The sequence below is a fragment of the Oncorhynchus masou genome, chromosome 5, assembly GCF_036934945.1.
Source record: "Oncorhynchus masou masou isolate Uvic2021 chromosome 5, UVic_Omas_1.1, whole genome shotgun sequence".
Taxonomy (NCBI): domain Eukaryota; kingdom Metazoa; phylum Chordata; class Actinopteri; order Salmoniformes; family Salmonidae; genus Oncorhynchus; species Oncorhynchus masou.
In genome coordinates this window covers 36029276-36052320 of record NC_088216.1, presented here as the reverse complement: position 1 = coordinate 36052320, position 23045 = coordinate 36029276, and the positions used below count along the sequence as shown (strand labels likewise).

Here is a 23045-nt window from a genome sequence, read left to right as displayed (position 1 = left end):
ATGAGTTACCACTTTCAAAGACCTCACTCGATACTGTTTGTGTCTAGCACGTACACGGTGTGTGTCTGTGTCAACTCGTGTGCAAAACGTAAACCGCGCTCAATGAAGCGTGAGGAGTGTGCTGAAAATGACTGACACGTTCGCATGCTCAGTAAATTGTTTTCTGAAGGAGTGAATGCTGCTCGATTGGGCCTTCTTCCATCTGCTTTCTTGCCTTTGGCTGCCTGTCTGTCAAGTGCTGGAGAAATTGGAGTAGTGTTGTAAATAATTATTTTGCTTGGTGTGTGTGACACTCTTTGGATGATTGGAGTGTGCCGTTGTTAATGCGCTGTAACGTCTCGGATACTACGCTACATTGTTGAATGGTTAAATTGTTCTCAGACCATGGTGTTGTGCACCAAGTGGCTGATCACAATGGTGTGCGTGTGGGTGTGTGCATGTCATGCACATACAGTATATGTGTGTTTTTAGTGCTCAAACTTGCTCTCATACTTTGCTTGAACATTCCCTCACACCTGTGTGTGTCTTTCCTTTCCTCCAGTTCCTGGCTCTGTTCCTTTGGAATCCATCCAGACCGGACCGTATGAGGAGAAGATCTTCATGCAGTGGAAGGCACCTAACGAGACCAATGGCGTCATCACGCTCTACGAGGTGAGTCTCATCAACACAGCCAACACAGGTCATCATGGCAGCTGCTAACAGGGTTATTTTTTCACTTCCTCAGCACACGGGAAATATGCTCAGAATTATATCCTCAACTTGCACAACACAACATATTTTTCTCATATTTCACACTTTGTCTTACTCATAGTTCCCATCTCTCAATTACATTTTTTTTCACAAATTAAGAAGCTTTACTTTAAGCAGGATCAGTCCTGGTCGGTCCTTGGATGGGAGACCAGATGCTGCTGGAAGAGGTGTTGGCAGGTCAGAAGGGGGAACTCTTGGTCTAAGAAGATTCCAGTGCCCCAGGGCAGTAAAGGGAACATTGCCCTGCCGAGGGTGTTGCCTTTCATATGGGAAATTACATGAATTTCCTGACTCCTCACCTCTCCACCATGCTAGCTGATGTGTGATGAGTCTTCAGGCTCAAAAAATGGTTGCTGTGCATCACCCAAGTGGGTGCCATACATTGATGGTGGTAGAGATGAGTTTCCCCCTGTTTGAGCACCTAGGTGGAAAAGCGCTAAATAAATACAATCAATAATTATTATTATTAATCTGGCAATCATTAAAATACATTATATACACAAGTATGTGGAAACCCCTTCAAATTAGTGGATTCAGCTATTTCAGCCACACCTGTTGCTGACAGGTGTATAAAATCGAGCACACAGCCATGCAATCTCCATAGACAGACATTGGCAGTAGAATGGCCTTACTGAAGAGCTTAGTGACTTTCAACATGGCACCATCACAGGATCCTTATTTTCCAACATGTTAGTTCGTCAAATTTCTATCCTGCTAGAGCTGCCCCGGTCAACTGTTAGTGCTGTTATTGTGAAGTGACTCACACTTCACCATCTGGCACCCCGACAGACAAATCTGTGTTCAGTAGATGCCAGGAGAACACAATCTGCCCAAATGCATAGTGCCGACTGTAAAATTTGGTGGAAGCGGAATAATGGTCTGGGGCTGTTTTTTTATGGTCCGGGCTAGGCCCCTTAATCCCATTAAAGGGAAATCTTAACGATTCTGTGCTTCCAACTTTGTGGCAAAGGTTTGGGGAAGGCACTTTCCTGTTTCAGCATGATAATGACCTCGTTGTGGAAGAACCTCACTAATGCTCTTGTGGCTGAATGGAAGCAAGTCCCCGTCAGCAATGTTCCACATCTAGTGGTAAGCCTTCCCAGAAGAATGGATGCTGTTATTGCAGCAAAGGGGGGACCAACACCATATCTATTCCCAGGATTTTGGAATGAGATGTTTCGACGAGCAGGTGTCCATGTAGTTTTGGTCATGTAGTGTACCAGCCAACCCTTCTTGTGAACTATCCAAAATGGCGTAAACACGTAAAGCTTGTGGTCTTACCAGAGATGCTCTCTGACAGATTAGAGGGAGAGTTGATTTTCAGATGACCATTTTCAGATTTGCATGTAATTTCCTCTGGACCACGGTGCTGTGACATTAGCTAGGCCTTGAAAAGGTGTCAATGAGCTGCAGAGAAAAGGCACCATAAAGTCTTATGATGAGTAGACTGTCATTCATTTCGAAGTAGACTCTGCAGTCTATGCAGTCTAGTCCACACTAATTAAGTATTGATCTGCTGTTACATTTCTATCTATATGAGATCGTATAACTTTGTTAAAATAAAATAAAATTACCTTGGTGGTCCATTGAATGCATGTTTGTGTGCGTGAAGGGGCGAGGGACGGACAAAAGGCTCCTTCTACATTTTATTCTGTGTGTCTGAATCTGGGCCGACTTTCAATTTACAAATAGCTTTTGTTTCCGAGCCAGCATCATTAATATGAAATTAGCCTTTTGCCGTCTCGTCCATAACAGGATTGTCCGAATATAAAAAAAAAAAATTAAGTCCAGTACAATGCGTTCCCATTTGGTGTAATTGCCTATAATTACCCCTATTGATTGGATTAAAAGCCTCCGATGGAATCATCTGGGAGATCTGAGGATCCAAAGGACTCTTCTCTCGCTTTTAGGCCACGGGCAAATTAGATTAGGGACAATATCCTCAAATGGGAAAATAAAGGAGGCGTGAGAGGATGTGGCGAGGTGGGCAGAGGGTGGTGGGGGGCTGAAACCTTTGGTGATGGTAAACACGCTAATATGCATAGAGACGTAACACTGTTCATAAAGGCATGTATTGTAGCAATCTAATATGAACCAACAAACAGGTTCAAATGCAAATGAATTACTTAAAAATCATCAATGTGATTTTCTGGATTTTGTTTTAGATTCCGTCTCTCACAGTTGAAGTGTACCTATGATTAAAAAAATTACAGACCTCTACATGCTTTGTAAGTGGGAAACACTGCCAATTTTGCAGGTTATCAAATACTTGTTCTCCCCACTGTATGTGTGCTTGTGTGTGATGGAATGTATAGCCATTATGGACATTATGTGGATAGAATATTTAGTATATCTGTAGAATACGTAGGATAGAACAGTATACAGTGCATTCGGAAAGTATTCAGACTTTACTTTTTCCAAATTTTGTTGTTCTACAATGGATTTAAAAAAAAAATCCCCTCATCAATCTACACACAATACCCCGTGATGACAAAGCAAAAACAGTTTTTTTAGAAATGTTTGCTAATTTATAACACTTAAATATCACATTTACATAAGTATTTAGACCCTTTTCTCAGTACTTTGTTGAAACACCTCTGGCAGCAATTACAGCCTCGAGTCTTCTTGAGTGCGACGCTACAAGCTTGGCACACCTGTATTAGGGGAGTTTCTCCCATTCTTCTCTGCAGATCCCCTCAAGCTCTGTCAGGTTGGATGGGGAGCGTTGCTGCACAGCTATTTTCAGGTCTCTCCAGAGATGCTCGATTGGGTTCAAGTCCGGGCTCTGGCTGGTGACACTCAAGGACATTCAGAAAGACACCGGGTGGAGCTAAGCACAGGCAAAAACCTAGAGGAAAACCTTCTTCCGTCTGCTTTACAACAGACACGGGGAGAGGAGATCACTGTTCAGCAGCACTATAACCGACAACACATGCCAAATCTACACTGAAGTTGCTTACCAACAAGACAGTGAATGTTCCTGAGTGGCCAAAGCAGACAGTTTTGGTTTAAATCAGTTTAAAAATCTATGGGAAGATTTGAAAATTGCTGTTATTTCATTTCTATCAATCTGAAAAAAAATATTCCATTATAATATTTTGTGTAGATTGTTGACAAAACAAATGTCATCCAACTTTGTAGCAATAAAATGTGAAGTAATCCAAGGGGTATGAATACTTTCTCAAGGCACTGTATCTTCACCAATAATGAGTTTTGAAGTACTTTCTGAATTCCTGTTCAGAAGAGTGCAGGAAAAAGTTGACAATAATAACGATTGTTTATTCCGCATAAGGAAACATGCACAGCTGAGGAACATGCTTCCTGAGAGTACAATTTTTCATATCGCAAGAAAATATACTTAAATATACTTTCAAAGAGGTATATTTAATTTAAATGTGCACAATATATTTAAAGTAAACTTTAAAAAATGCATATGCAAAGTTGTTTGCATATTCTCCAGCATCCTTTTCTGCAGCTGAGGTTTTGATTTATAATAGGATATTGTTCCTCATATGTAGCTTATTCAAATGTTTGATGTTCATTTTCAAACTGAATAATGTTGTACTTTTAATTACACATTACATATTAAACATTTACCACCGTAATGTGAACCACTAAAATGTAAAATTCCACTGGTGCACAGTTCTCCAAAGTATTATTTGTAAACTGCTGCTTCAGCAACAACTGCTGTAAATAACTTGTTCAAATTTGTTGAGAAGATTCCTTGGTCAATGAAGGTAACCTTTACATGCAAATTATATTAGCTACAGTGGTTAATGATTAGAAGTGTACATGTAAAATTATATTTAAATCATATTATAAATGTACTTTTTTTGCAAAGAAAATACAGGAATTGTAATTCAAATGACCAGTTTTGTATTTTTCTAATTTATGAGAAATATGCATAATGTACTTCAGGTGTATTCAAAGTATATTTATTTTGCTCTTTACCTAATATACAAATAATGTACTTATTTACAAGAAATGTCCCAATTTAGATCATTTTATATGTATTTAATATACTTAAACACTAATAAAATACAAATTGACATTAAATACATTTAAAATGTTTATATACTTATATTTTCAGTGCCTTGCAAAAGTATTCATCCCCCTTGGAGTGTTTCCTATTTTGTTGCATTACAACCTGTAATTTAAATGGATTTTTATTTGGATTTCATGTAATGGACATACACAAAGTAGACCAAATTGGTGAAGTGAAATTTTAAAAAGTATTTGTTTAAAAACAAACAAAAAAAACGGAAGTTGAATGTGCATACGTATTCACTGCCTTTGCTATGAAGCCCCTAAATAAGATGTGGTGCAACAAAATTACCTTCAGAAGTCACATAATTAGTTAGATTGCACACAGGTGAACTTTATTTAAGTGTCACATGATCTGTCACATGATCTCAGTATATATACACCTGTTCTGAAAGGACCCAGAGTCTACAACACCACTAAGCAAATGGCACCATGAAGACCACAGAGTTCTCCAAACAGGTCAGGTACAAAGTTGTGGAGAAGTACAGATCAGGGTTGGGTTATAAAAAAAATCTGAAACTTTGAACATCCCACGGAGCACCATTAAATCCATTCTTAAAAAATGAAAGAATATGGCATCACAACAAACCTGCCAAGATAGGGCTGCCCACCAAAACTCACTGACCCGGCAAGGAGGGCATTAATCAGAGAGGCAACAAAGAGACCAAAGATAACCCTGAAGGAGCTGCAAAGCTTCACAGCGGAGATTGGAGTATCTGCCCATTGGACCACTTTAAACCATACACTTCACAGAGTTGGGCTTTACAGAAGAGTGTCCAGAAAAAAAACATTGCTAAAAGAACAAAATAAGCAAAAACATTTGGTGTTGCTAAAAGGCATGTGGGAGACTCCCCAAACATATGGAATAAGGTACTCTGGTCTGGTGTGACTAAAATGTAGCTTTTTGGCCATCAAGGAAAATGCTATGTCTGTCACAAACCCAACACCTCTCATCACCCCGAGAACAAAATCCCCACAATGAAGCATGGTGGTGGTATCATCATGCTGTGAGGATGTTTTTCATCGACAGGGACTGGGAAACTGGTCAGAATTGAAGGAATGATGGATGGCCCTAAATACAGGGAAATTCTTGAGGGAAATCTGTCTCCCAGAGATTTGAGACTGGGACGGAGGTTTACCTTGCAGCAGGACAATGACTCTAAGCATACTGCTAAAGCAACACTCAAGTGGTTTATTAAGGGGAAACATTTAAATGTCTTGGAATGGCCTAGTCAAAGCCCAGACCTTAATCCAATTGAGAATCTGTGGTATGACTTAAAGATTGCTTTACACCGGTGGAACCCATCCAACTTGAAGGAGCTGGAGCAGTTTTGCCTTAAAGAATGGGCAAAAATCCCAGTGGCTAGATGTGCCAGGGTTATGGATACATACCCCAAGAGAGTTGCAGCTGTAATTGCTGCAAAAGGTGGCTCTACAAATTATTGACTTTGGGCGGGTGAATAGTTATGTACGCTATAGTTTTCAGTTTTTTGTCTTATTTCTTGTTTGTTTCACAAAAAAATATTTTGCATCTTCAAAGTGGTAGGCATGTTGTGTAAATGAAATTATACAAACCCCCCTTTAAAAATATATTTTAATTCCAGGTTGTAAGTCAACAAAATAGGAAAAATGCCAAGGGGGTGAATATTTACTCAATATACTTTCGCAGTAAACTTAAATACATTAAAATATGTTAATGAAGTATTTAAATAAATGAAATCCTGCTTGGGCTGTAAGCCCACGGCCCTCTAATATTGACCCATGATAAAGACTATTGCAGGGAGGCTTACGGACCTGACACTGATCGTGCCCTTGTCAGTCCTTTACCAATTGACTAATCAAACGCAGGTCGCGATATTGATCCCCAGCAGTATTAGCCCCCATCCTGCTAGGCTAGCTCTGATCCCCGCTCACTAGAAATAATCAAAGTACAGTGGCCATACAGAAAGGTCACAGCACGTCTGTAATCCATTCTAGTACCAGGGTCGTGTTTATTATTTTTGAAATGGGAAAGATCGCTCAGAAAATGAGTAAAACAGAGAGGTGCTCGCTGTCTTAACTCATCCAATTAGAAATGCTGGTTTTCGTATTCCTTTGGATTTATATTGTAACATTGTGCTACAGTGCACTACGGTCTGCCTCCCAGTCAGAGAGGTAGTATGATCATATAACCCAGTCACTGGATCAATGGGAGCTGACACCTATGTTATCATTCATACAAGTTAAAATGCCATCACTGCAATTGCATTTTACATGTTTTCTTAGCTCTCATTGACTTGACTTAACAGATGAACCATGCGCAATGCTGATGTCAGTTTACAAACAACCGTCTGACTTTTCACATCATGCAAACCAGATAGCTGACATGTCAAACAGATACATGTATTATAAGCAACTGTCAGTTCCTGTGACCTGTGTTGACTTCTAAGCTACGCTAATGGTAGAACAGCATTGGCATGACTGCGGGTTCAAGGAAAGTGTAATGGCAAGGTTCAAGCGCTGAATCACACATACAGACGCAGATGCAGACACACACACACACACACATTAATATACTGTATGAGAACATAAACAGGGCCCCCTAAGATGAGCGCCACCGGGCGCCAGGTTGAGGATGTGTTCAAGATTAGGATTCTGCCTTTTGATCACACACATACACACACACACAGACAGGCTTCTCACTCAGTTTTTCACAAAGCAACTTTGTACTATCGAGTCATCAAGGCTTTTCTGAAATTAATTGCCTTTGCTGACAAAAAAGAGAAAGGGAAGATATGAAAGACTTGCGCAGGAAAAAAAAGAAGACGCATAATGACTTTGCATTAATCAGTGCTGAAGAATCTGTTTGAGGTGGCTTTCTTTCTGTAGTGTGCCCTCTTACGTTTCGTCAAGCATTGTCTGCATGCAAAATACTTCAGCAATTGAATGCTTTGTGTTGATCTCTGTTTTGTTGAGCATGTTCGCACTCCTCATCAGTCTTTTGGGTGCCTGATGATATTTGTTGAAAACAGAAGTAGTTTGTGGGAATAGAACTTGTTTTTCTACCTTTGACAATCAGTGACCAAAGCTACCGTCTGTATTCAGAGGTGGCAAATGAGATTTTGCTCTAATGCTTGAAGCCTGTTTTTTCCATTTCAATGAATAGGACAACACAACTTCCAATTTTTCTCATAGCTTAATACACCCTTAAAAGAAACTGCAAACACATTATCCCATGCAGTTGCCAATCTCAGATCTGTGATGATGCTGTGCTCAGCTCAACTATTTCCAACTCTTTGACCACACAAACGCACACATTACTCCCACAGCCTCTGATGGCAGTAGGGTACCTCTGAAGAGTGCCACCTGGCTAAATTGGGACCTGTTGTGAATGGCCTGATGTATTGGGGCGAGTTAGCGCCTTACGAAGAAACATTTTATTTTCTATCTGTCTGCCAGCAATGTGCTAAATTGAGTGGTTGGCTCTCTCTCGTGAGCTTCGCAGCCAACCCAGTTTGCTTTTCCCTGTCGTCGGGGCCTGTGGGGATGTGTAAAGTGGCAGAGGTGGCAACTGTCCCTTGTTGTGTCTCACCTTCAGGATAGAGATACATAGATTTATAGAGATACAACAGACGCAATTCAATTTTATCTAGGTGGAATGTGGTATTTTGTTGTAAGAATCACAGCATGTACACAAGTAGTTGTGTGTCTATTGACATAGAATCACGGAGGATGGAGATGGAGGGGATTGTGCTAGAGGCTGGGAATATGTTTGGAGTGAAGACAGCAAGTGCAATGTTTTAGCTGGGGATCAGGAGTGCTTATAGGGATAGAGATTCGGATAGAGTACATATTTTACAACAGTACTGTACATTTAACAATTGCTTGCCTACAGTGCATTCGGAAAGTATTCAGACCCCTTGACCTTTTCCAAATGTTACATTACAGCCTTATTCTAAAATGTATGAAATCCTTTTTTTCCCCTCATCAATCGCCACATAATAACCCATAATGTCTAAGCAAAAACATTTTTTTATAAAAAAAAAAAATGTATTTAAAATAAAACATGGAAATATCACATTTACATAAGTCTTCAGACCCCTTACTCAGTACTTTGTTGAAGCACTTTTGGCTGCAATTACAGCCTTGAGTCTTCTTGGGTATGATGCTACAAGCTTGGCACACCTGTATTTGGGGAGTTTCTCCCTTTCTTCTCCGCATATCTTCTCAAGCTCTGTCAGGTTGGATGGGGAGCGTTGCTGTGTGGCTCAGTCGGTAGAGCATGGCGCTTGCAACGCCAAGCGTCGTGGGTTCGATTCCCGCTGGGGCCACCCATATGTAAAAGTAGTGGCCCCAGCCGACTTGTAAGTCGCTTTGGACAAAAGCGTCTGCTAAATGGGAGATATATATATATATATACAACTATTTTCAGGTCTTTCCAGAGATGTTTGATCAGGTTCAAGTCCGAGCCCTGGCTGGGCCACTCAAGGACTTTCAGAGACTTGTCCCGAAGCCACTCCTGCGTTGTCTTGGCTGTGTGCTTAGGACCGTTTTACTGTTGGAAGGTGAACCTTCGCCCCAGCAGGTTGTCATCAAGGATCTCTTTGTACTTTGTTCCATTCATCCCTCCCTCGATCCTGACTAATCTCCCGGTCCCTGCCACTGAAAAACATCCCCACAGCATGATGCTCCCACCACCATGGTGCCAGGTTTCCTCCAGATGTGACAGTTGGTATTCAGGCCAAACAGTTAAATCTTGGTTTCATCAGACCAGAGAATCTTTTTTCTCATGGTCTGAGAGTCCTTCAGGTGCGTTTTGTCAATCTTCAAGCGGGCTGTCATGTGCCTTTACTGAGGAGTGGTTTCTGTCTGGCTACTCCACCATAAAGGCCTGATTGCTGGAGTGCTGCAGAGGTGGTTGTCCTTCTGAAAGGTTCTCCCATGTCCACAGAGGGACTCTGTAGCTCTGTCAGTGACCATCGGGTTCTTGTCACCTCCCTGACCAAGGCCCTTCTCTCCCGATTGCTAAGTTTTGGCCAAGTTTGGCTAGGATGAGTCTTGGTGGATCCAAACGTATTCCATTTAAGAATGATGGAGGCCACTGTGTTCTTGGGGACCTTTGTGAGAGCGAAATTACAAGATTATATTATACTGTTATTGCATCAAATGGTTATTTTATGGAATAGAGTAGTGTTCTCAGAACACTCGTCTGTGCGTAGTCTTCTGAGTTTGGTCTCTAGGGGCTTAATGCTGAGATTGGATTTACGATGCCTTTGGTGATAAAACCTAAAGACCGCATTCTGTAGAAGAGTTGGTGTTTGTGTACTGGGAGGTACCAGGGTGGAGATGGCTGGGGTATGGATAATGATGAGGGGAACCTTGTTTTGGGGCCCAGACCCTGGTTTACACACAATAAGAACACTCTTTACAGCAGATACTGCCTGCTGTGTATAATTAATTTATTACAAATCCTAACCTTGTGACCCATTCCACACACATTTTGTTTGTCATGTAGACTAAGGGGGTGTATCTTTTCTATAAAAGATCTGTGTATCCTTTGTTTCGGGGCTCTCAACAAATCATCTAAGGGTGGTTCGTAAACCAGCAATCGTTATTGCAGAACACTCACATCATTCACTTGTGTGATAAGTTCGTCTCTCCTCATTTGAAATTAAAGATATTAACCACCACACTTCAACACTGCAGAAATGGATGGAGGCCACTGTGTGCTGCAGAATGTTTCTGGTAACCTTCCCCAGATTGGTGCCTCGACACAATCCTGTCTCGGAGCTCTACAGACAATTCCTTTGACCTCATGGCTTGGTTTTTCCTCTGACATTCACTATCAACTCTGGGACCTTATATAGACAGGTGTGTGCCTTTCTAAATGATATCCAATCAATTGAGTTTACCACAGGTGGACTCAAATCAAGTTGTTGAAACATCTCAAGGATGATCAATGGAAACAGGATGCACCTGAGCTCAATTTCAAATCTCATAGCAAAGGGTCTGAATACTTGTGTAAATAAGGTATTTCTGTTTTTTATTTTTAATACATTTGCAAAAATGTATAAAAACCTGTCTTCGCTTTGTCATGATGGGGTACCCTGTGTAGATTGAGTAATTTTAGAATAAGGCTATAACCTAACAAAATGTGGAGAAGGGGTCTGAATACTTTCCTGAATGCACTGTATATCAGAGGTATTCAAATTAGAATTTGCCTGGTCTTTGTGGTCTATCTCTCCCATCTCATGGACAAATTACAAAACTGAAGCATAATACAGTTGATTGTGAATTGCAATTTCTACTACTGTCTATTGTAAGCTAATTGTGTACGTAGCATTCGTCACATGACAGCTTCTCTGCTGTCTCTTGATATTCAGCACCATTTCTACACAATATCTGACAGCTCAGAGGACCTGGTAGCAGAGGCATGAAATGACAATGCTGGAAACTGTACATAAAAACAAAAACATTCGGTGCCCAAATGAACACAGTCTTCCTTTGTCTCGCATCACTTTGACAGTTCTCAAAGGACGTTGGGCGTCAATACATTCCCTCCCTTTACATATTTCCCTAGATGCACTGCACTGTAATTGTGTGCACATCCTGGTAGGACCACTGTTACATCCAAGTCTCTCCTGTGTGATTTTTGGAGCTTGTATCCAGTAGACCATCCAACAGTCCAGTCAACCACACATACCCTCTGTCCATATAAGGTGTTGTTTGTACATGTTATATGTTGTGCAATTGATTAATTCCATGCCACAAAGAATTCATCTGTTTCAGACCATATAACATGTTGCAAGCGGTACCCCATGTGTCCCTGATTCCCAGGGAGTGATGGATGTGCAAGCGAAGCCACGTAATACTCGTTAAACTCAATTACAGGCCTGGCCTGCATTTACCAGTTCGCTAATGGCCTGAGTGGAGTGGATTAGGTCCCATGCCCCGAGCTGGCAGCCATATAGCAGCCGTGTCGCCTGCCCCTAATGCAGCCAGGCAGCCAACTCCACTGATCACATGCCCAGGCAGTTCAATTCCTGCAGGGATCACATACACAACCTAAAAATGTATGCACTCATGAAATGTGAGTCACTCTGGATAAATGTGTCTCCTAAATGGCATATTTTATTAGTATAATTATTATTTATTTATTTTTATTATTATTATTTACAATTTTACCCCCTTTTCTCCCCAATTTCGTGGTATCCAATTGTTAGTAATTACTATCTTGTCTCATCGCTACAACTCCCGTACGGGCTCGGGAGAGACGCAGGTCGAAAGCCATGCGTGCTCCGAAACACAACCCAACCAAGCCACACATTTTCTCGCCCCATTGTAGCCTCTCATTTGCACATGCCTCAGCATCATTCCCTCTTGATTTGTATCTGATGTGAAACTGAAAAAGCTTACAACTGAGTGGATATGAATGGATAATGCAAGACCGTTGATTGCCATGTGGCTTTCGAAACTGTCCACAACTTTGTCTCCGCGGTGAAAAAATGTATAGATCGATACAGCGACTCAGGCCATTGTTGCCATGGTACTTTGCAGACTTTTCATAGATTGCATGGGTTTTGAAGCAGATATACATATTGGCCTGCGTCTTTTGCTTTTGCTTTTATTTTTGTGTGCTGCTGTTTGGTACAGCGTCCTTAACTGGCATTCATCTCTCGTCTCAACAATGAGTTATCCTACAGATGTAGTCTCTCCATTACCCACAGTGCAGTGCCTCAGTGCGCCTGCTGTTTCATAGGGCAATAAACTACCTCTGCTTTATGATGCCTCCCTGGTGAGTATGTCAACCAAGGAGAAGGAGAGCCAGAGTAATACGTGTTCACACACAAACAAATTATTTTGGGATAACATTCTGAGTAATTATCTGAGTAAGTCTGAACAAGAGTCCCCATTAATAAATATTGATTTCAGCTATTATATTATGAGCATTCAGGTACTGTTCCATTGAATGTTAAAATGGGCAAAACGAGTGATCTAATCGACTTTGAGCGTGGTATGATCATCAATACCAGGCGTGCCGGATCCAGTATCTCAGAAATGGAATCCTCCTGGGCTTTTCAGCACAACCGTGTCTAAGGTTTACATATGTCGTGTCTTTGGCTATGCCGGATTAAGTGATATGACATGCTATTCTATAAAATAATTTCTCCGTAATTAATATTACCTGATTGAGCTAATCATGTAAATGTAATTAACTAGAGTCGGGCACCACGAAATAATATTTATAGAGCTGTTATCTTCCGAATAAACTCTTAAAGACCTAGTAATATTTTACATCAATAGCAGTCAATATTAATCATCACCTTAATTCAGTCTCATCTGAAAGTTGTAAATTCTTGGTTATATTCACGAACCCTGGCTAACAAGTTGAATCAGCAATACAAAATTGGGGTTAATTATTTATTTACTAAATACCTAACTAATCACACAGAATTACATATACAAAGAAGTATTCATACCTTGATAACAAATTACGTCATAAAGGAAAACGTCCCTAGCGGGCGGAACAGATATGACAGCTGGTTACACAAAAGAAAAGGGGCTGGGTTTGAGTGAAAGAGCGGGAAGACTGAGGGACAAAGGGAGAAGCTGTGCTATCGAAAATACAGTATCTTATGCATTCTAAATTACCGCTAGGAGGTATCACTTCTGTAGTGAATAAGAGTTCAAAGTTCGTACCATTCACCACCAAAGCTCACACTGAGGTTGGCTTAGTTCTGTAGTTGACATGTTAGTCCTTTTAACGCAGAGGCTGCAGACCTCATGTACTTGGAACAGGAGGTTATATTGTCGTCAAGGCTTTATATAGGAAGGGAGAGGAGGGCGTGTTTGAAAAGTTTTATAACCCATGTCCCTTCACAGGGCGGGCCACTGATTGAGCAGAGCCCTAACCTTATGAAAACCCAAATCTCTCATTTGGAAGCTAAAATTACATTTCATCTCTTCACCAATAATTTTATATTCAAACATTTAAATTGAACAACAATTCCATGTGAATCGGTCTCCAATCAGAGACAACGATAATCACCTGACTCTGATTGAGAACCGCCTCAGGCAGCCATAGACTATGCTAGACACCCCCAAGACAAAACACACCACAATAAACCCATGTCACACCCTGGCCTGACCAAATAAATGAAGACAAACACAATATAATACGACCAGAGCGTGACAATGACACTGAGAATGTTGTGACAAACAAAAAACATCTAGTCAGCAGTAGTCATGTGGGCAAAAACAGCTTGTTGATGAGAGAGGTCAAAGGAGAATGGCAAGAATCGTGCAAGCTAACAGGCGTGCCAGAAACAGATAACTAAATCAAATCAAATTAGTCATATGCGTCAGAATACAAAAGTGAAATGCTTACTTACAAGCCCTTAACCAACAATGCTTTATAAGTTAAGAAGAAAAACATGTTAAGTAAAAAATACATAATTGAAAATAAGAAGTAATAAATAATTATACAGCAGCAGTAAAATAACAATTGCACGGCTACAGTATATAGAGGGGGTACCGGTACAGAGTCAATGTGTGGGTTCATGGGTTAGTCGAGGTAATTGAGTTAATATGTAGGTATAGTTATTAAAGTGACCATGCATAGATAATAAACAGAGTAGCTGCAGTGTAAAAGAGGGGTCTGGGTAGCCCTTTGATTAGCTGTTCAGGAGTCTTATGGTTTGAGAGTAGAAGCTGTTAAGAAGCCTTTCGGACCTAGACTTGGTGCTCTGGCACTGCTTGCCGTGTGGCAGCAGAGAGAACAGTCTATGACTAGGGATGCTGGGGTCTTTGACAATATTTAGGGCCTTCCTCTGACACCGCCTGGTATAGAGGTCCTGGATGGCGGGAAGCTTGGCGCAAGTGATGTACTGGGCCGTACGCACTACCCTCTGTAGTGCCTTGCGGTCAGAGGCCGAGCTGTTGCCATACCAGGCAGTGATGTAACCAGTCAGGATGCTCTCGATGGTGCAGCTGTAGATCCTTTTGAGGATCTGAGGACCCATGCCAAATATTTTCAGTCTCCTGTATTTTCAGTCTCCTGTAATAGGCTTTGTCATGCCCTCTTCAAAACTGTCTTAGTGTGTTTAGACCATTATAGTTTTTTGGTGATGTGAACACCAAGGAACTTGAAGTTCTCAACCTGCTCCGCTGAAGCCCTGTCGATGAGAATGGGGGCGTGCTCAGTCCTCTTTTTCCTGTAATCCGCAATCTTCTCCTTTGTCTTGATCACATTGAGGGAGAGGTTGTTGCACCACACAGCCAGGTCTCTGACCTCCTCCCTATAAGCGGTCTCATCGTTGTTGGTGATCAGGCCTACCATTGCTGTGTCATTGGCAAACTTGATGATGGTGTTGGAGTTGTGCCTGACCATGCAGTCATGAATGAACAGGGAGTACAGGAGGGGGCTGAGCACACACCCCTAAGGAGCCCCCATATTGAGGATCAGCGTGGCAGATGTTACCTACCCTTGTAGGTACCTGGAGGCCCGTCAGGAATTTCAGGGTACAGTTGCAGAAGGAGGTGTTTCGTCCCAGGGTCCTTAACTTAGTGGTGAGCTTTGAAGGCGCTATGGGCTTTAACACTGAACTGTAGTCCATGAATTGCATTCTCACATAGGTGTTTTATCCAGGTGGGAAAGGGCAGTGTTGAGTGCAATAGAGATTGCATCATCTGTGGATCTATTGGTGCGATGTACAAATTGGAGTGGGTCTAGGGTTTCTGGGATAATGGTGTTGATGTGAACCATGACCAGCCTTTCAAAGCACTTCATGGCTACAGACGTGCTACAGGTCGGTAGTCATTTAGACAGCTACCTTAGTGTTGTTGGGCACAGGGACTATGGTGGTCTGTTTGAAACAATCAGACAGGAACAGGTTGAAAATGTCAGTGAAGCCACTTGCCAGTTGCGTGCTCAGAGTACACATTTTGGTAATCTGTCTGGCCCTGTGGCCTTGTGAATGTTGACCGACCTGTTTAAAGGTCTTACTCGCATTAGCTACGGAGAGCATGATCACACAGTCATCCGGAACAGCTGATGCTCTTATACAAGCTTCAGTGTTTATTTCCTCGACGCAAGTGTAGAAGTAATTTAGCTTGTGTCACTGGGCAGCTCTCGGCTGTGCTTCCCTTTGTAGTCTGTAATAGTTTGCAAGCCCTGCCACATCCGACGAGCTTCAGATCTGGTGTAGTATGATTCCATCTTAGACCTGTATTGACGGTTTGCCTGTTTGATGGTTCATCGGAGGGCATAGCGGGATTTCTTATAAACTTCCTGATTAGAGTCCCGCTCGTGGAAAGCGGCAGCTCTACCCTTTAGCTCAGTGTGGATGTTGCCTGTAATTCATGGCTTCTGGTTGGGGTATGTACGTACGGTCACTGTGGGGACGACGTCATGGATGCACTTATTGATGAAACCAGTGACTGATGTGGTGTACTCTTCAAAGCCATCGGAAGATTCCCGGGAACATATTCTAGTCTGTGCTAGCAAAACAGTCCTGTAGCTTAGCATCTACTTCATCTGACCACTTTTTTTATTGACCAAGTCACTGGTGCTTCCTGCATTAGTTTTTGCTTGTAAGCAGGAATCAGGAGGATAGAATTATGGTCATATTTGCCAAATGAAGGGCGAGGGAGAGCTTTGTGTGCGTCTCTGTCTGTGGCGCAAAGGTCATCTAGAGTTTTTTCCCTCTGGTTGCACATTTAATATGCTGGTAGAAATTAGGTTAAACGGATTTAAGTTTCCCTGCATTAAAGTCCCCGGCCACTAGGAGTGCCGCCTCTGGATGAGCGGTTAGCTGTTTTCTTATGGCCGTATAAACCTCATTGAGTGCGGTCTTAGTGCCAGCATCGGTTTGTGGATGTATGTAGACAGCTACGAAAGATACAGATGAAAACTCTCTTGATAAATAGTGTGGTCTACAGCTTATCATGAGCTACTCTACCTCAGGTGAGAAAAACGTTGAGTCTTCCTTTGATTTCGTGCACCAGCTGTTTACAGATATACATAGACCTTCACCCCTTGTCTTACGAGAGGCTGCTGTTCAATCCTGCCAAAAAAGCTTAAAACCCGCCCGCTGTATGTTATTCATGTCGTCGTTTAGCCACAACTCAATGAAACATAAGATGTTGCAGTTTTTAATGTCCTGTTGCTAGGATATACGGCACAGTACAACAGTGGTGTGCAGAACAGTATCTCAGAACACACAACTTATCGATCCTTGTCAAGGATGGGATTTTGCACCAGATGACCACACCGGGATCCACTCCTATCAGCTTAAAACAAGAAGAAGTGGCTCCAGTGCAAGAAGAAGTCTCTCAACTTATCGTTGAGACAGGAGATGGATCACCAACACTGGACAATTGAGGAGTGGAAAAACATTGCCTGGTCCAATCAATCCTGGTTCCTGTTGTGTCATGCTAATGGCAGATTCAGGATTTTGCGTAAGCAGCAGGAGTCCAGGGATCCATTATGCCTGGTGTCAACGGTACAGGCTGGCGGCGTACTGGTGTGGGGAATATTTTCCTGCACACGTTAAGTCCCTTGATACCAAATGAGCAACGATTGAACCCCACAGAGTATCTGAACATTGATGCTGACAAAACCCAATATAGCATCTTTGGGATGAGATGGAATGGGCTGTTCGCAGCATCAATCAATCAATCAAATGTATTTATAAAGCCCTTCTTACATCAGCTGATGTCACAAAGTGCTGTACAGTAACCCAGCCTAAAACTCGAAACAGCAAGCAATGCAGATGTGGAAGCACGGTGACTAGGAAAAACTCCCTAGAAATGCCAGAACCTAGGAAGAAACCTAGAGAGGAACCAGGCTATGAGGGGTGGCCAGTCTTCTTCTGGCTGTTCAGGTGGAGATTATAACAGAGCATGGCCAAGATGTTCAAATGTTCATTGATGACCAGCAGGCTCAAATAATAATAATCACAGTTGTCGTGTCTTTGGCATCATTAAACTGAAGACTTATTTTTATCAAATAAATTCTCTGTAATTATTATTACATGATTAAACTAACTTAAAATAAACGATCAAATTGATCACGGAGAGATCTGTATTCAATAGCTAGAAGTTTTCAAAACGAAGTCCATTTTTTCACTGACATTATTTCCGGGTGCGCTATTCAGTGATCTGACCAAGGATAAAGGGAACTGGAAATCACAACACTGGCGACATCGTGTGGAAGCTGTAGGAATTGCAAGCACAGTTCCATCATTTATGGCAAGCCATAGACAATACCGAGACTGGCGGATGGATTTTTTCTTTGTCGATTTTGTGATCAGGTTTCCTTGCGATTTTGACCACGGAACTCGTTCTGTTATAGTCACTTTTTAACAGAATGTTGAAAAAAGTAGCCAGATCTCCAACAGGATTTATCATGTAACTGTAATTAATTAGGAAGTCGGGGCACCAAGGAAAATATTCAGATTACAAAGTTATACTTTTCCTAATATAACTTTCAGGTATTTTAATATCTGATCAATTAGTCTTCTAATTAATAAATTATTCTTTACCTCACATTAGTCTCATTCCAAACGTCATAAATTGTTGGTTATCTGCACAAACCCAGTCTTCACTATGAGTCATCCATACATCAATTGTCTTAAATAATTGATTTACTAACTAAATAATCAATCCCAGAAATGCACACAAACAAACAAGTAGATATGGTTACAAGGAAATGATAGTGGAGTTTCCCTAGTGGGATAGTGGGGGTCGACTGAGATAAAAGACACTACAAAGTGATAATTATAACAATTGAAATGCTAATCCTTTGCACATGAACGCTCACTCATTCGGGAATATTTGCAATCAATATATATGTTTACGCTCAGGGTGTCGTCGTGATCTCTGTTGGAAGGTTTGTTTCTGTTGGAGAGTTTGTCCGCCCTCTCTCTCTCTGCCGTGTTTAGAATTGTTGGTTCAGCGTAACATTCAGCAATGATGTTATAGGATAGATGTTTCAGCAGTCGGTCTTCACGTTCAATGATACCGAATTCCTAGCTGCAGACTAGTAATTAGTATCAAAGATTTGTTCTTATTCTGTCGGTTCGATAGTCTCAGAGTTTAACCACGTGTTATGGTTAATAATTCAGCAATCATCTGAAACATTAGCCATCTCGTGGTTATCGAGGTAAGCTGGTCTCTACTCAATCCTTAGCCCTCTCGCAATTGAGAGAAGCATGGTCTGAAGATAAATTCCCAAGGTGGGGGTTATATTCGGAAGAGCAGAAAGGGGCTGTCCCACGACGCCAGATCAATGTCTGTGCTCATGGGGCGGGCTTATGATTTAGTTAAACTCAAAAGGGAATTGGAGTTTCTTCATTGAACAGTTTAAAATCACATTACATAATTTCACAAATAGTTTGATCTTTACTCATTCATTTTTACAACAATTAGATGGAAGCTTCACAACTGAGACTCTTGTATAAACAGAGTTTTGGTAATGTGGCTGTATTGTCTCTCATGAGTTTCACAAAATTGTACCAAACGGACCAGTTCATAGCTGGCTACTTCACTGACCGTTTATACATTCTCCAGAACATTAATATTGTTCAGTTCTCAAGTTCTGTGAGGTGGAAGAAGTTCCTTTGTTCTCTCTATGAAAACTCTGTCTCTCTATAATGTCTGGTCATGAGGAAGAATCTCCTCCAGGAATTTATGACCGGCCTTACAGAGCCTGGTGTAGGGGGAAGAGAGAGGGGGGGATGGTGCTCGCTGTACCCAAAGAGGGCAATGTCATGACACAGTGGTTGTCAAAGGTGCAACTGGTAGGCACCTCAGGAGTAAATGACAGTTGGCTTTTCATAGCCGATCATTCAGGGTATCTCTACCGCTCCTGCTGTCTCTAGAGAGTTGAAAACAGCAGGTCTGGGACAGGTAGCACGTCCGGTGAACAGGTTAGGGTTCCATACCGCGCAGACAGAACAGTTGAAACTGGAGCAGCAGCACGGCCAGGTGGACTGGGGACAGCAAAGAGTCATCAGGCCAGGTAGTCCTGAGGCATGGTCCAAGGGCTCAGGTCCTGAAAGAGAAAAAGAGAGAGAATTAGAGAGAGCATACTTAAAATCACACAGGACACTGGATAAGACAGGAGAAATACTCCAGATATAACACAGACCCTAGCCCCCCGACACAAACTACTGCAGTATAAATACTGGAAACTGAGACAGGAGGGGTTTCTGATTTTTGCAATGTTATGTAGATGGAAAAAAGCTGTCCTTGAAAGAGTCATGATATGTTTGTCAAAAGAGAGATCCGGTTCACAGTTTTATTTGAGACGACTGTAGAACCATCAAGATTAATTGTCAGATTCAACAGAAGATGTCTTTGTTTCTTGTGACCTAGAATAAGCATCTATGTTTTGTCCCAAGTTTAAAAGTAGAGAATTTGCAGCCATCCACTTCCTTATGTCTGAAACAGACTTCCAGGGAGGGCAATTTTGGGGCTTCACCATGTTTCATTGAAATGTACAGCGGGGTGTCATACGCATAGCAGTGAAAGTTAACATGATGTTTCCGAATGGCATCAACAAGAGGTAAAATACACTGCTCAAAAAAATAAAGAGAACACTTAAACAACACAATGTAACTCCAAGTCAATCACACTTCTGTGAAATCAAACTGTCCACTTCGGAAGCAACACTGATTGACAATAAATTTCACATGCTGTTGTGCAAATGGAATAGACATCAGGTGGAAATTATAGGCAATTAGTAAGACACCCCCAATAAAGGAGTGGTTCTGCAGGTGGTGACCACAGACCACTTCTCAGTTCCTATGCTTCCTGGCTGATGTTTTTGTCACTTTTGAATGCTGGCGGTGCTTTCACTCTAGTGGTAGCATGAGACGGAGTCTACAACCCACACAAGTGGCTCAGGTAGTGCAGCTCATCCAGGAGGGCACATCAATGCGAGCTGTGGCAAGAAGGTTTGCTGTGTCTGTCAGCGTAGTGTCCAGAGCATGGAGGTGCTACCAGGAGACAGGCCAGTACATGGAGACGTGGAAGAGGCCGTAGGAGGGCATCAACCCAGCAGCAGGACCGCTACCTCCGTATTTGTGCAAGGAGGAGCAGGAGGAGCACTGCAAAATAACCTCCAGCAGGCCACAAATGTGCATGTGTCTGCTCAAACGGTCAGAAACAGACTCCATGAGGGTGGTATGAGGGCCCGACGTCAACAGGTGGGGGTTGTGCTTACAGCCCAACACCGTGCAGGTGTGGAGAACGCTCTGCTGCCTGCAACATCCTCCAGCATAACCGGTTTGGCAGTGGGTCAGTCATGGTGTGGGGTGGCAATTCTTTCGGGGGCCACATAGCCCTCCATGTGCTCGCCAGAGGTAGCCTGACTGCCATTAGGTACCGAGATGAGATCCTCAGACCCCCTGTGAGACCATATGCTGGTGCGGTTGGCCCTGGGTTCCTCCTAATGCAAGACAATGCTAGACCTCATGTGGCTGGAGTGTGTCAGCAGTTCCTGCAAGAGGAAGGCATTGATGCTATGGACTGGCCCGCCCGTTCCCCAGACCTGAATCCAATTGAGCACATCTGGGACATCATGTCTCGCTCCATCCACCAACGCCGCGTTTCACCACAGACTGTCCAGGAGTTGGCGGATGCTTTAGTCCAGGTCTGGGAGGAGATCCCTCAGGAGACAATCCGCCACCTCATCAGGAGCATGCCCAGGCGTTGTAGGGAGGTCATACAGGCATGTGGAGGCTACACACACTACTGAGCCTCATTTGGACTTTTTTAAGGACATTACATCAAAGTTGGATCATCAACTGTAGTGTGGTTTCCACTTTAATTTTGAGTGTGGCTCCAAATCCAGACCTCCATGTGTTGATAAATTTGATTTTTATTGATACTTTTTGTGTGATTTTGTTGTCAGCACATTCAACTATGTAAAGAAAAAAGTACTTAATAAGAATATTTAATTCATTCAGATCCAGTATGTGTTATTTTAGTGTTCCCTTTATTTTTTGAGCAGTGGAAATAGTGAAAACAATAGTGGTCCTAAGACGGAGCCTTGAAGAACACTGAACCTTACAGTTGATTTGTCAGAGGATAATCCATCCACAGAGACAAACTGATATCTTTCCAAAAGATAAGATCTAAACCAGGGTAGAACTTGTCCGTGTAGACCCATTTGGGTTTCCAATGTCTCCAAAATAAGGTGGTGATTGATGGTGTCAAAAGCAGCTCCAAGGTCTAGGAGCATGAGGTCAGATGCAGAGCCTCGGTCTGATGCCAGTAAAAGGTCATTTACCACCTTCACACATGCAGACTCAGTGCTATGATGTGGTCTTAAAGACTGATGCATTTCATATACATTGTTTGTCTTCAGGAAGGCAGTGAGTTGCTGCGCAACAGCTTTTTCTAAAATGTTTGAGAAGAATTGGAGATTCGATATTGGCCGATTAGTTTTTTATATTTTCTGGGTCAAGGTTTGGCTTTTTCAAGAGAGGCTTTATTACTGCCACTTTTATTGAGTTTGGTGGATAGGGAGCTGTTTATTATGTTCAACATAGGATGGCCAAGCACAGGAAGCAGCTCTTTCCGTAGTTTAGTTGGAATATTGTCCAGTATGCAGCATGACATTTTAGGGGCCATGATTATTTTCACCAATGTGTCGAGATATATTACTAAAAAACGTTATCATAGGGCCTGGCAGAGTTGTGCAGACTCAGGACAACTGAGCTTTGGGGGAATACGCAGATTTAAAGAGGAGTCCGTGATTTGCTTTCTAATGATCATGATCTTTTCCTCAAAGTTCATGAATTTATCACTGCTGAAGTGAAAGCCACCCTCTCTTGGGGAATGCTGCTTTTTCATTAGCTTTGCAACAGTTTCAAAAATAAGTTTAGATTTGTTCTTATTTTCCTCAATTCAGTTGGGAAAATAGGATGATTGAGCAGCAGTGAGGGCTCTTCGATAATGCACGGTACTGTCTTTGCAAGCTCGTCGTAAGACTTCCAGTTTGGTGTGGAGCCATTTCTTTTCCAATTTTCTGGAAGCTTGCTTCAGAGCTTGGGTATTTTCTGTATACCAGGGAGCTAGTTTCTTATGAGAAATGTTTTTAGTTTTTAGGGGTGCAACTGCTTCTAGGGTATTGCGCAAGGTTAAATTGAGTTCCTCAGTTCGGTGGTTAACTGATTTTTGTCCTCTGATGACCTTGGCTAGGCAGAGGGAGTCTGGAAGGGCAGCAAGGAATCTTTGTGTTGTCTGTGACTTTTGACTTTTGA

General features: G+C 42.1%; 1 protein-coding gene across 1 annotated transcript in view; it reads left to right on the top strand.

The window, feature by feature from the left end:
- Positions 1-23045, top strand: part of ptprt (protein tyrosine phosphatase receptor type T) — a 440070-nt gene that overhangs the window by 274413 nt on the left and 142612 nt on the right. The window contains exon 9 of the mRNA XM_064965460.1: positions 542-651. Coding sequence (XP_064821532.1) covers positions 542-651 — 110 coding nt within the window. The remainder of the gene's footprint in view (positions 1-541; positions 652-23045) is intronic.